Here is a 12,441-nt window from a genome sequence, read left to right as displayed (position 1 = left end):
GATGGATGGATGGATGAGTGGATAGATGGGTAGGCTGGTGGATGGATAGATGAGTGGATAGATGGGTAGGCTGATGGATGGATGAGTGGATAGATGGGTAGGCTGGTGGATGGATGGGTAGGCTGGTGGATGGATGGATGGGTGCATGGGTGACTAGATGGTGCATTGAAAACTGGGTTGGGGTTTGGGATAATGGTGGTGAATTTAGGGCTGCTATTGGTAGTGAGGGGTTAGCTGGGAAATGCATACTGGTAGATTGTCCCCTTCCTCCAACTTACTTAAGTCGCATCAGGAATTGTCAGGCCTTTTACTCTCCTCATCTGTCCTCTCGCCATCCTGTCTGGGTCCTGGCCATGACCTCAGGCCCTTTGGACTCTCTGGTCATCAGGCCTCTCATCTTTCATATTGAATATCCTGGTGCATCTCTGCCTTGCACAATCCTTAGCTTCCCTGTACTGAGCATGAGGCCTGGCCATTTCCCTCAAAGCCCTGCTGTCTGCCTTCCCTACACACTCCATGCGTGGTCACCCTGTCGGGTCAAGCTTGGTGTGGAGGGAAGGGGCCTGGATGGCCCTTCTCCCTGACCTCAGCCTCACCTCTAGCCTCACGCTGTTCGCCAAAATCTGTGAGAAGACTGTTCTGAAGCGAGTGCTGAAGGAGCTGTGGAAGCTAGTGATGAACACCATGGAAAAGACCATCGTCCTGCCTCCACTCACTGACCAAACGGTGAGGCCTGGCTCCTAGGACACCTGGCCATCTCTGTGAGGGAAGCCAGGGGAACTCAGTGCCTCCAAGATAGGGGGTAAGGACAATGACACTGGGGTTCAGGGAGGTCACTCAGGTATAGCCAAGGGTGAACACTGGGGAAGATTGGAAAGACAGAGAGGGCATCAGAGTCCATAGCTAACACAAGCCAGATTTCCAGTCAGGGAGCTTGGGAACATCTGAGGGTACAGGAGACACTGATAATACAGACTGAGGGCCCAGGGCTGGCTGCTGGGTGGAGGAGGGTGGAGAGGCCTCATCTAGGTGCCTGTGGCTGGGAGCTAAGGACTGGTCCTCTGGGCAGGGCCAGGGCTGGGCATCACAGCCTCTGTCCTCCCAGGGCCACTCACAGTGACTTATTCCCCTCTCCCCACCCTGCCCCCATTTCGGCTGGCAGATGATTGTAAGTAGAGACCCATTTGTCCGTCTGTCTGTCGGTCGTCGTTCGTTCGATGTGTGTCTGGACTAGGTCCACCCCCACCCTCCCAGTACCCCCTCCTTCCCTCCTCCTGACTTTGTATCTGTGTGCTGGTGGGTGGGGCATTAGAGGGGTGAGGCTGGGAGGACAAGCCCCTCCCACACTCAGAAGCAGAGCCTGTTCCTGTCCCCTGGATGGAGTCATCCAGTCTCAGAGGTGGCAGGTGGGAGTGGGGACTTCTCTCTCCCATGCAACTCATGCCATGCTGTGTACTATGCGTCCCCATGACTCCTCTATTGCCACAGTGCGCACGCCAACACAGCTGGAGGCCCAGCTGGGAGACATGCTCATGCTGTCGGCAGTCTGGCTGTCACCACTTTGCCCAGACCAAGACCTGGGAAAATCTCTTCACCTCCCAACCTTAGTTTCCTGAAATGGGAAGAAAGTAGGGTTTCTTACCGGGATTCTCTGAGCTTCCAGAATGAAGAGAGCAATCCCAGTGCCCTCAGAGCCATTAGTAAAACCGTCCCCACAGCTCTCTGTGGGTCAGGTGAGGCCACCCTGGCACTTTACTTTTTCCCAGGCTCACCTGCCCAGAGGGCGTATCGTGGGTCCCTGCAGCCACCCAGTTACATGCCCAGTGCCCGGGGGCTAGTTGTAGGCGGAGCATAAGGAACATGAGATACTGATGGCTTCTGACAGGCCAGTGTCTGTTGAAGCTTACTTTATGGCAGCCCTCTGAGGGAGGTCTCAACCCAATCTGAGGAAAGTCAAGGGCTGCGAGAGGAGCCTCCTGGCTCTGGCCACAAGTGTAAAGCCGGCACAGGATTAGATCTGTCTCAGTGTGGAGTGGGGTGCTTCTGCTAACCTGGGATCCAGCGGGCTTCTTTGTTCATCAAATGTAAATGGCTTATATTTTGACAATGGCTTTTACGTTGGGCTTTCTCTGGCTCTGGCCCTGGCTCTTTTCTCCTACTTTTTCTCCTCATTCCCCGACTTCATCTCTCTCCTTGCTCCCCCCCCTTTCTTCTGTCTCTCTCTCTCTCTCTCTCTCTCCTCTTCCCCGCTTACTTCCCCTCCCCCCTTGTCTGTCTTTTCCTTCTCCTTTTCCTTCCCCACCTGCTCTCCTTGTCTTCTGGCTTCCTCCCCTTGATCCTTCTTCCTCCCTCTGGATTATATGCTTTCTCTTCTCTTTTCTCCCCCATCCCCTCATAAGAGTGAGCCTCCACAGTTCCCCAGCATTCCCCAACCCCCAGTCAGTTCAGCCCTCCCCCCAATCTCTACATGGGGGCTGTGATACTCCTGGGTCCTGACCTCGCTATGACATTGTCTCTGCAGGGCACCCTCTTGAGAAAACATGGCAAGGGCCTAGAAAAGGTAATGAGGACCTTGGCTTGCCGGGGTCCCTGGTGTCCGGGCGTGAGTGCTCCTGTGCTTCCTGCTTGGGTAGGAAGGTCAGCTGAGGTCACAGTGGGAGGCGGCTCTTGATCTGTTCCCTAAGACCCTGAAGTCAGAGCTCAGATCCTTCTCCTGAGCCCGTGTGCACAGCCCTTCCTTCTTCAGTCCTAAGCTTAGCTGACATCTGTGGCCTCCAAGGGCCACACCCTGGCCGGCCGCACCAAAGCCTGGGTTTTCGTTGTTTTAATGGATATTTATTGCAAGGAGCTGGGGCTGAGGCAAAATGTGGGTACCTGCTTGATTTCAGACACGCGCAGTTCATCAGGCCTCTCTGTCCCCTAAGTGGGTCTCAGGGTTGTGACTGGCATAGGGCATTCCCAGTCCTGGCCAGCCCTCCAGGGGCACTGCGCATCCAGGTGGGGTCAAGGAGGCAGGAGTCTGCATGTGATCATGCAAAATGTGTGTGTTCTGGCCTGGGAGGCTCCTGCGTGTGTGATTTGATGATTTTGAGTGTCTGCAGAATCTGTCTGCAGGTCTAGAGTGTCTTTGTGTGTGCATGCATGTGCTCGACTGTGTGTGTGTGTGCATGTGTGTGTATGTGTGTGTGAGCAAGTGTGTGTGCATGTGACTGTGTGCTTTGGGGTGTGTGTTGCACTAAATGGGCTTGGAGCTGCAGGGCGTTTTCTATGGTCACTAGCTCGGTCATGTTGGGGTGCGGAGACCTACAGCCTCTCCCTCCTTGCCTTCTCACCCCCCACAAGCTCCTATAGTTGGCTTGCACCCTTCTAGGGCCCCAGCATGTGCTCACACGCAGAGACAGGTCAAGTGCCTCGGCTGTGGAAGAGATAGTACCTAGTTTAGTAACTGGGGGTGGGGGAGCTCACCCTGTGATTTCAGGGGTCAGGGAAGTCCCACTGAGTATCCTTTCAGCACCCACCAGAACTCTGACCTCCGCCTGGTTCTCTCCACAGGGCAGGGTGAAACTGCCAAGCCACTCAGACGTAAGCCCGGCCTCTCACTGTCTGTCTGGCTCCCACCCCATCCTCTTCCTCCCTGCCCCTTCCACTCTGTGCTCCGTGCGTCGGGGGCGTCCTGTTGCTCTGTCTGTTATTTCTTCTTCCTCTGTCTGTCTGGCCTGCTTGTTGGTGGGTAGGGAAGGGCAGTGGGAGGCATGGAGGAAGCTCAGGAGGACCCCTGCTTCTCACAGGAGCACAGGTGGGCGCAACAGTGAAAACTGAGGCCCAGACAACTGGGCTTCGGTCACTCTGGTTCTCATAGCCTCAGGGAGCCTGAGACTGTGGGGCTGAGGGTGTGCGTGGCGCAGTGGGAGAGAGCCCGCTGAGTGCTTGCAGCCTTGTGAGGTCTGGGTTTCCATCCCTCCCCAGGACAGAATGACACATAATAATAGTGACAGCCTGAAGTAAAAAAGATGGTCAGTAGCAGTCTTCAAACATCTGCCAGTAGACAGCCCAGCCAGAATACCCCAGGTGCCTCAGCTGGTGGAGCCAGCCCTTTCCTCCCAGAAGTTGCTAATTAGGAAAGGGCAAGGCACTGGCCTGAGGTCATCCAGCTCAGCGTGGCTCTTGGGCCGGGACCCAATCTGCCATGCATTGCCTGCGATGAGACCAAGACCGAAAACAAGTCAGCAAAGACTTATCGCAGCCCGTCAAGGCCACAGGGCAGCTGTGATCCCAGTTAACAGGGAACAGACTCAGCAGTTAAATCACCTGTTGGGTTTGGTACCTGGTGGGCACCTCGGGGAGTATGTGCAGACATCAGTTGTGAGCAGTCTTCCTGATGCCCAGAGTGGGCTTCTTCCCCACCCAGAAGGGGAAGGAGATTCCCAAGGGTGGGTCCCTAAAAGCGCAGGCTGGCCCATGGTCCATTGCCACTGCCAGGCCATGTGGCTACTCCCTTACCACACCACACCACACATGGCCAGGCTGCCGGGCTGCCGGGTCCTGTTTCTCGTATGTCTTCCCAATCTGGGGAACCATGATGGGTGTGAGAGGGCAGTTTCCCATAGAACTGGGCTTCTCTGGGTACAAGGTGCCTTGTGCTCCTTGATCTCAGTAGGGCTCCTAACGCTTCTGTGCCTGGGATTCAAGCCTTGTGGACAGGAATCAAGGTGGGCCTGGATTGCTCGGGGTTGGGGAACCAATTAGAAAATGGACACCCTCACCCCGCTGTCTGCTGTTTTCCACAGGGCACACAAATGATCTTCAACGCTGCCAAGGAGCTGGGCCAGCTGTCCAAACTTAAGGTGAGGGGGCAGAAGATGTCAAGGGGAAGAGACGGAGCAGAGGAAAATCCCTGCTCTCAGACCTGAACAGCACGTTAAACGAACGCTCTTGAGCATGCTGAGAAGAGGCGAGTCGGCTTGATCAAGGCTCGCTTGATTCCCAGCATGGAAGGTGCAGGCTCACAGGTCAAAGCTTTTGCCCACCGCTCTCCCTGCCATCCCCACAGGATCACATGGTGCGAGAAGAAGCGAAGAGCTTGACCCCGAAGCAGTGCGCCGTGGTCGAGCTGGCTTTGGACACCATCAAGGTAAGGGAGGGGCCACAGAGGGCTTTAAGAGAGGGCACGAGGAAGCGGGTTTTAAGGAGTGCATAAGAGTTTACAAGGTACAGTATATGGGTAGTGGGCAGGGAGTGCCTTTCCACTGTTCGCTCGCTCGCACAGCAAAGGCAAAGGTTCTGGGGCGGCTGTAGCTTCTGGAGATGGGGAAGGTGAGAGGCCTGCATGTTAGCGGAGGTGCTGGAGCCATCAGCAGCCTCACCCTGTCCACCTCAGCAATACTTCCACGCGGGGGGCGTGGGCCTCAAGAAGACCTTTCTGGAGAAGAGTCCTGACCTTCAATCCCTACGCTACGCCCTCTCGCTCTACACGCAGGCCACCGACCTGCTCATCAAAACCTTCGTGCAGACTCAGTCCGCGCAAGGTAAGGGCTCACAGCTGCGGGCTCCACCCCCGAGTGATTGACAGACGGCGGTGGGACCAGGGCCTCGGGCATCAAAGCGCCAAAGGCGATTCTTTCAAAGCAAAAAAACAAAACAAAACAAAACAAAACAAAACAAAAAAAAAACAACAAACCAATAACAGGGGGTAGTTGACAGCCTTAGGAGGGCACTGCGCAGACTCCAGGGACCAGGAATTGATAGCTTCTAAGGCCACTGTCATCGAGGGGAGAGACCTGGTTGTCGGCTCTGGGGCGGGGCTTCTGTGGTGCCCTAAGACTATGAGATGATTGGCAGCTTCAGGTAAAATCTGCCGTCAGGGATCCCAGGCGTTGGTGGCCTCCTTAGGGGCGGGGCCGCTGCTCTGTATCCAAGGTGTAGAATGAGTCTAAGAGGGTGAAGGACCGGGACCTGGGAGGTGGGAGGCCTCAGATAGCCCCCGATCCTCTCTTCCTCTCTCTGTGTTGCGTCTGCCCCCCTGCCCCCTGAGCTCTGGAATAGCAGCTGAGGGCAGGGCTCCAAGGTCCCAGCTCCTCTCCCTGGGGACCCCCGATTCAGAATAACCCCAAAGGTGCCGCCTGGGCAGAAGTTGGTGGCCTCAGACTTTGTCCTCTTGCCGAAGTGTGGAAGGTTGTCATTCACCCGCCCCCAGGCACAGCGGGTAGAGTCCAACCCTCAGTTTCCCCTCCTGTTCTTGTTGCTTTTGGTGTCCCTGGTGTTCCCGGAGTGGGAGGCTGTCTGTCTGTACGTCCGTCTGCACTGACGTTTCTTTCTCTCTCCCCTTCTCTCTCTCTGCCTCTCTCTCTGTCTCTGTCTCTCTCCCTCTCTCTGTCTCTTTCTCTCTTGTTCTCCCTGTCACTCGCTGTCCCCTTTCTGCGCCTCCCCCACCCCTGCCACGCACACTCCTTCCTCCTCTCCTCCTCCTCCCTCCCCATCCACCCTGGTCAGTCCATGGTGGAAAGGGGACTAGGTTTACCCTTAGTGAAGACGTTTGTCCTGAGATGGGTACGTGCCTGCGCCGCCCGCCACCCGCACGTGGTGCCCGGTGCCTGCGCCCTCCCCCTCTGCCCGGCTAGTAAGATACCGGCCTCCCTGTGCCAGGCGCACGTGGGGAAGGGTGGCTTGCTGGCTCCACCTGAGGAAGGAGTCCCATCCCTTTCTCCCAAGCCACACTCACTCAAGGCTGTGCTGGCAGCTTCCATCCCCAGCAAAGCATAAAACACCAAACAATAAAGTGTGCTCAGGTCCTGGGCCAGCCTCCTTTCCGAGACGGTTCTGTTGCCTGGAAAGCAGGGACAGTCAAGACAGACATTTTTAGGCACAGGCTTGTGGTCCCTGTACATGGGAGGCTAAGACAATAGGATCACATGTTCATGCCTTGACCAAACACCCAATCCCATCCAGCTTTCCCATGGGCACCTGTGGCTTAGGGTCAAGGCAGCCTCCTTCCCCTGCAAGGGTACCCAGGTCATTGGGGGGGGGGGGGGGGGGGGGGTGTGTGACAGGCCCTTCCTGATGGAGCCAGCAAACCTCTGGTGGGGGCTGGCACTGCCCCCTTCTCCCTTCTTACTAGCCTGGGCCTTGGTCTGACCTCTTACATAACCCATCATGTCTAACTCCCAGCACCCCACCTCTGGCCTGGACTGAGCTTGCTGAAGCATTGGCCTGGGGGGAGGGGGCTGAGCATGTGACTGGGGAAATATCTGAGATGAAATGGGTGACCGCCTGGGTGGACAGTGGGCCATGTGCCCCTCTTCAGGGGCTGCAGGAGCCTCCTGGCCCTTCTGTTCCCTGACTCATCACTTCCCGTCCAGCACAGGTACCCTGGATGGACTTTTGACTAGCCCGATCCCCTTGCCTCCCACTTTCTCCTCCTTGCCATGTCCGTGCATGGGGTGCCCCAGGAGTGGGGAGATGCCTGGGGACGGGTAGTTTGGTGGGGTGCTGGCGGTCACAGGTCTACAGGCCCTGCGGGCTTGCTTCTGAGTCACAGATGGGGTGGTTGGGCAGTAGTTTTTAAGCTGACCCCTCATGCGTGCCCATCACAGCCATCCTGACACCTAATGGTGACCAGAAGAGACATGCTCATGGCTACCACACAAGCAGACAATTTTGTTGACTAGGAGACTAAGATTAGGGGTTTGTTGGCTTCAGGAATAACTGGATCCAGGCTCCAAAGCCATTGGTCAGTTGGTCTCCTTGGAGACCTTTGTGGCCAGCTTATAATCAAAGTCTGGAATTGAGTTAAAGCCTGCCAGAGTTTGAAGTGCTTCTCAGTAGGAATTAAAATTTGCCTGTGGAGTCAGAAGAAGGGCTAAAGAAGCTGGCACTCCGGAGGATGGGGTATCCAGGAGCGTTCAGAAAACCCGGGAGGAGCCTGTGGGCGGGGCACTGTGTCCCAGCACCCACGGCCAAAGTGAGGACAAGAGAGTTTGACGGACACCCAGAGAAGGAGGTGGGAGAAAAGTCGGGAAAGAGTCAGCTGGAGAAGATCATTGAAGCAGGCTGGTGGGCTGGGAGAACCCAGGAAAACAAGGCAGACCACTCGTTCAGTAAGAGGCCTGTGGCAACTCACACAGCGAAGCAATGGAATGAACCCACACCTGGGACTCTTAGCTTCCTAGTGAAACCTGTGCCCCATGCCCTCAGTGCCTCAGTGACCTGGTGCCGCCAGCACTAGTTGGAGAGGTCTTTCCTGCTGTGTGAGCAAGAACCTAGCTCATGTCAGGCTCTTCCCCTGTCCTGCCCAGGCTCGGGTGTGGAAGATCCTGTGGGCGAAGTGTCTGTCCACGTGGAGCTGTTCACGCATCCAGGAACTGGGGAACAGAAGGTCACAGTGAAAGGTGAGTGGCCAAAGAGGGAAGAAACCAAATTCAGACTCACTGAAGCCAACGGAGCAGGGAGTTGTTTCTTTGATGGTTTAGAAAATGGAAAAATCCTGAGACAAACCTCCTTCAGGCATGGCTACAACCCAGGAGTTCCAGGACCCCAGGCTTAGTCCCTGCTCCCCAGGGTATCCTTCTGTTTCACGGGGAACCTCACTAGACCTCTCCGCTGCCCCCAACAGTGGTGGCCGCCAACGACCTCAAGTGGCAGACTTCTGGCATCTTCCGTCCATTCATCGAGGTCAACATCGTTGGACCTCACCTCAGCGACAAAAAACGCAAGTTCGCCACCAAATCCAAAAACAACAGCTGGGCGCCCAAGTACAACGAGAGCTTCCAGTTGTGAGTGGGGCCTCCTGGAGTGGGGGTGGGGCGCCCTCGATGGACCTGGGCCAGCTGCGACTGGTGCCGACGGGTGGTGGGTGCAGAGTGGGACTTGGGGTTATGGGCTCTTTCTGAGACAGGCGGGTCTGTGGAGAGGCAATAGGCTCGGAGTTGGGGTAGGAGGGACAGGGGTGGGCAGCCAGGTATGATGGCGTGCGCCTGCAAGCCCACTCAGGAGGCAGAGGCAGGCAGATCTCTGTGAGTTCGGGGCCAGCCTGGTCTACAAAGTGAGTCTAGGACTCGAAACCCTATCTCGAAAAAAAAAAAAAAGAAGAAAGAAGGAAGGAAGGAAGGAAGGAAGGAAGGAAGGAAGGAAGGAAGGAAGGAGGAAGGGATAGAAGGATGAATCCTGGGCACGGAAGAGAGGTCACAAGGGTCAGGGACTGAGAACAGCCAGCCTGCTCCTGCCAATGGTTATGTCGGTTCTGAGTAGTCGGTTCTGAGCGTGGTGCGGGGTGGGGACGGCTGCCGCGCCACCGTGGTGGTACTGCAGAGGTAGGAGGGTAGTCGGGGCTCAGGAGGCGGACGGCGGAGAACTGAGCTGAAAGCAGGCTTTGGCAGGGCCAGGAGAGGAGCGTGGCCGGGGGATAGGAGAGAAGAGATCAGGAAGCCGGCCGGGGAGAGCCCTGTGCGCTGGGAGGAGCTTAGCTGGGCTCTGGGGTTTTCTCAGCCGCCTGCCCCTAGAGGTTTCCCTAGGGGGCATGGCCTAGGGCGGGCTTTCTTTGGGAACGGTCCGGGAGGGTGAAGGGTCTCACATGGGGTACTAATTGCTAACCTGAGGGCTGAGTGGTGTGAGTGGCTCTGCTGGCTCGCGCGGGCGTGGCGGCGGGGGACGCGCTCAGGGCCGGCTCTGCTGAACCGGTCCTTCCCCACAGCTCCCTGAGCGCCGACGCAGGCCCCGAGTGCTATGAACTGCAGGTGTGCGTGAAGGACTACTGCTTCGCCCGCGAGGACCGCACGGTGGGGCTGGCGGTGCTGCAGCTGCGGGAGCTGGCCCAGCGCGGGAGCGCCGCGTGCTGGCTGCCGCTCGGCCGCCGCATCCACATGGACGACACGGGGCTCACGGTGCTGCGTATCCTGTCGCAGCGCAGCAACGATGAGGTGGCCAAGGAGTTCGTCAAGCTCAAGTCCGACACACGCTCGGCCGAGGAGGGGGGTGCCGCACCAGCGCCCTAGCGCTAGTTGGGATGGGGCGGGACCTGAGAGCGGGTAAGGCTCCGCCCTTTGCAGCCACGCCCTCTCCAGAGGCCACGCCCCACATCAGTGGCCTTGGCTGGGGAGGCCCTGCCTCCTGGCCCTGGAAAAGCCATAGAAGGTCCGGTGCCCAGGGCCTGGGCTGGGCAGGGCTGCCTGGGGGCGGGGACAGCTCCTGATGTCTGTGCAAAACCCAGCGCGGGATGGGGTTTCAAAAGCACACGTGCCCTCAGCGCAGCCGAGGGCCTGAGGGCGTCCCTCCCCGAGGATCCCGCCCTCAGCAGCGCTGCTGGCAGCTGGTGACCTGCTCGTGCTGCACACGGGGGGCTGAGCTCTGAGGGATGGCCCAGCCCCCATCGCTGCTAAATACCCTTCTCCCCAATTCTTTACTGAGGGACCCCAGGACCAGGGCCCCCCGAACCCTCAGGCTGCCAAACAAGAGCCCCGTCCATGCCCTTCCTCCTGGGACTTTAGGCGGAATCCGGCTAGTCCTGCCAAGAAGGGGGGGAGGGCTTGGGGGTTTCCCCTGAGTTAGGAGCGCACTGTCCTTTCTCCAAATCCAGGCAGGAAAGAACCGCAAGAGACCAGGAACTAGGAAGGACAGAGCGAGCGAGAATATCCAGGGTCCTGTGGTTACAGACAGGCGACCTTTTTCTATTAGCTTGAAATCAAAGCATGTCCCTTGAATTCAGACACATGCAGTGACAGGGTAGGATACAGACTCCATCCAGGTACAGGGGAGCTCAGAGACTGTGTTCTACACCTTGACAAGGGAGAACTCCCAACCACACTGAGCTCAGGAAGGAGTGACTTAGACTTTAGGGCATCAAGCATAGCTAAAGAGGCTGTGGCCTGCCCAGAGACCAGCCATACAAAGTTTCTAAATCGCTGACAAGAACGTGAGGTGGGGGTGTGTGTGAGCCAAGCTAATTAGGGCCATGTCTGTGTTTTCTAGCCTCAGACTGTTGAGCGAGCTACATGGGAGTGTTTGTTGAGTGACGTGTTCTGATTCCCAGGCTAGGACTGTTTGAAATTTTTTCTTTTATTTACCCACCTATTCATCCCTCAACACCCATCACAAAAATCTTTTGTACATTTCTCAAGGACTTCCCGAGGCCATTCTTTCATTTCTCTGACTTGGCCCTGATATCAGAAGACTGGGAGTCTGTGCCTGACTGTTTCTCCTAACGCCCAGGCTTCGGCCTCATGGAAGCCCCACACTTCCCCAGCATAAGCAGGCCACAGGAACTGAAGGAAGGTTGTGCTGACTTGAATTATGTGTTGAGTGGTTGAGGGGTCTGCCTATGACCCGCCTTCACAAGCATGTTTGTCCTTACAACTCCCCCCGCCCAGACAGATCCCTCTCCCCTGCCATGGGAGGTGTCCAAGCTGAGCCCCAGGTGCAGAGGGGACAGCTCTGCTCTCAGGACAGCCCCTGGCATAGCAGTGTCCTCAAAGGAAGTTAATCCAGGTCCAGTCCTGAAAGGCCCTTGGAGTTCTCACCACCTTGCCTGGTGGACCTGGGCTGCCGGGCGCTGCTGGGGTCCTGCATTAAGTTATACTGGGGTGCAGCTCCAAACTCTTGGTCCACAGCAGGCTGGAAAGAGCCACGGCCCCTCCCACAGGAGGGACGGGACTAGCGGCGACAGATGCCAGGGGATGAGGGAGGCTGCCGTGTGGGCAGAAAAGGGGAGCAAGGACGAGCAGGTGGAAGGATCTGGGTCCAGGCTCATCCATACCCTACCTAAAATTCCCCAGGGAGGAGGCTGGGGAGTGGCTCAGCACCTGCCAATCATGTACTGTTCCGGGTTCCTTCGCCAACATCGACAAATTAAAAAGGCCTTGTCGTCAGCTCACCCTGGGTGGAGTCAGAACTTGAAGAGGCTTCCTCTGCACCCCAGTCCCTCTGGGCTCCTGGGCCTGTTGCCTCACCTGTCCCATCAGACATGCAAAAAATCAAATGCACAGAACTCCTGGGGGATGGAGCAAGGGGCGGGGTCGGCTGGCCCCGCCCATCCCCAAGCATCTTTTAGGACCAAAGCTGGCTCTGCAAACCCGCTGGGTCCAACCCTCTCAGCCACAGCCGCTAGGTGGTGCAGATCGAGGTTCCCTGCACTCCAGAAGGTTCCTGACCCCAACCCCTGCCAAGCAGCCCAGGGAGCCCCTGCACCTGCCTTTCTTAGCATGTGACTGCAAATGTAGAATCCAAGAGGTTTTTTTTTTTGAGTGTTTTTTAGGTTCACCCTGTTAGCCCAGCATCTTCCAAGATGCCTTCATTTCTCAGTCAACTGAGAAATTTCTCATTTCTCAGTGACTTGGAACACATCTTCAAAATACCCCGGGAGTGTTTACGAGTGCATGGCGTTGAGATGTTTTGCACTATTCTGAATTTTTGGTCTCTGTAAAAAATATTTTATTAACATTAAAAAAGAAAAAG

General features: G+C 56.8%; 1 protein-coding gene across 3 annotated transcripts in view; it reads left to right on the top strand.

Moving 5' to 3' along the window:
• Positions 1-11,958, top strand: part of Unc13a (unc-13 homolog A) — a 42,370-nt gene extending 30,412 nt beyond the window's left edge. For 2 of the 3 annotated variants that reach the window (XM_055618749.1, XM_055618750.1), the window contains 9 exons: positions 603-726; positions 2,522-2,560; positions 3,553-3,582; positions 4,788-4,844; positions 5,051-5,131; positions 5,378-5,525; positions 8,292-8,384; positions 8,609-8,768; positions 9,686-11,958. In XM_055618749.1, the coding sequence (XP_055474724.1) occupies positions 603-726; positions 2,522-2,560; positions 3,553-3,582; positions 4,788-4,844; positions 5,051-5,131; positions 5,378-5,525; positions 8,292-8,384; positions 8,609-8,768; positions 9,686-9,986 (1,033 nt within the window). In that variant the 3' untranslated portion in view covers positions 9,987-11,958. The remainder of the gene's footprint in view (positions 1-602; positions 727-2,521; positions 2,561-3,552; positions 3,583-4,787; positions 4,845-5,050; positions 5,132-5,377; positions 5,526-8,291; positions 8,385-8,608; positions 8,769-9,685) is intronic. The other variant, XM_055618752.1, reaches the window with a different exon arrangement.
• Positions 11,959-12,441: the final 483 nt, after the last annotated feature.

Source organism: Psammomys obesus, unplaced genomic scaffold (assembly GCF_907164565.1).
Source record: "Psammomys obesus unplaced genomic scaffold, mPsaObe1.curated_primary_1811, whole genome shotgun sequence".
In the NCBI taxonomy this organism is placed as follows: domain Eukaryota; kingdom Metazoa; phylum Chordata; class Mammalia; order Rodentia; family Muridae; genus Psammomys; species Psammomys obesus.
Note: the sequence above shows the minus strand (reverse complement) of the source record. Positions and strands in the feature narration are given on the sequence as shown.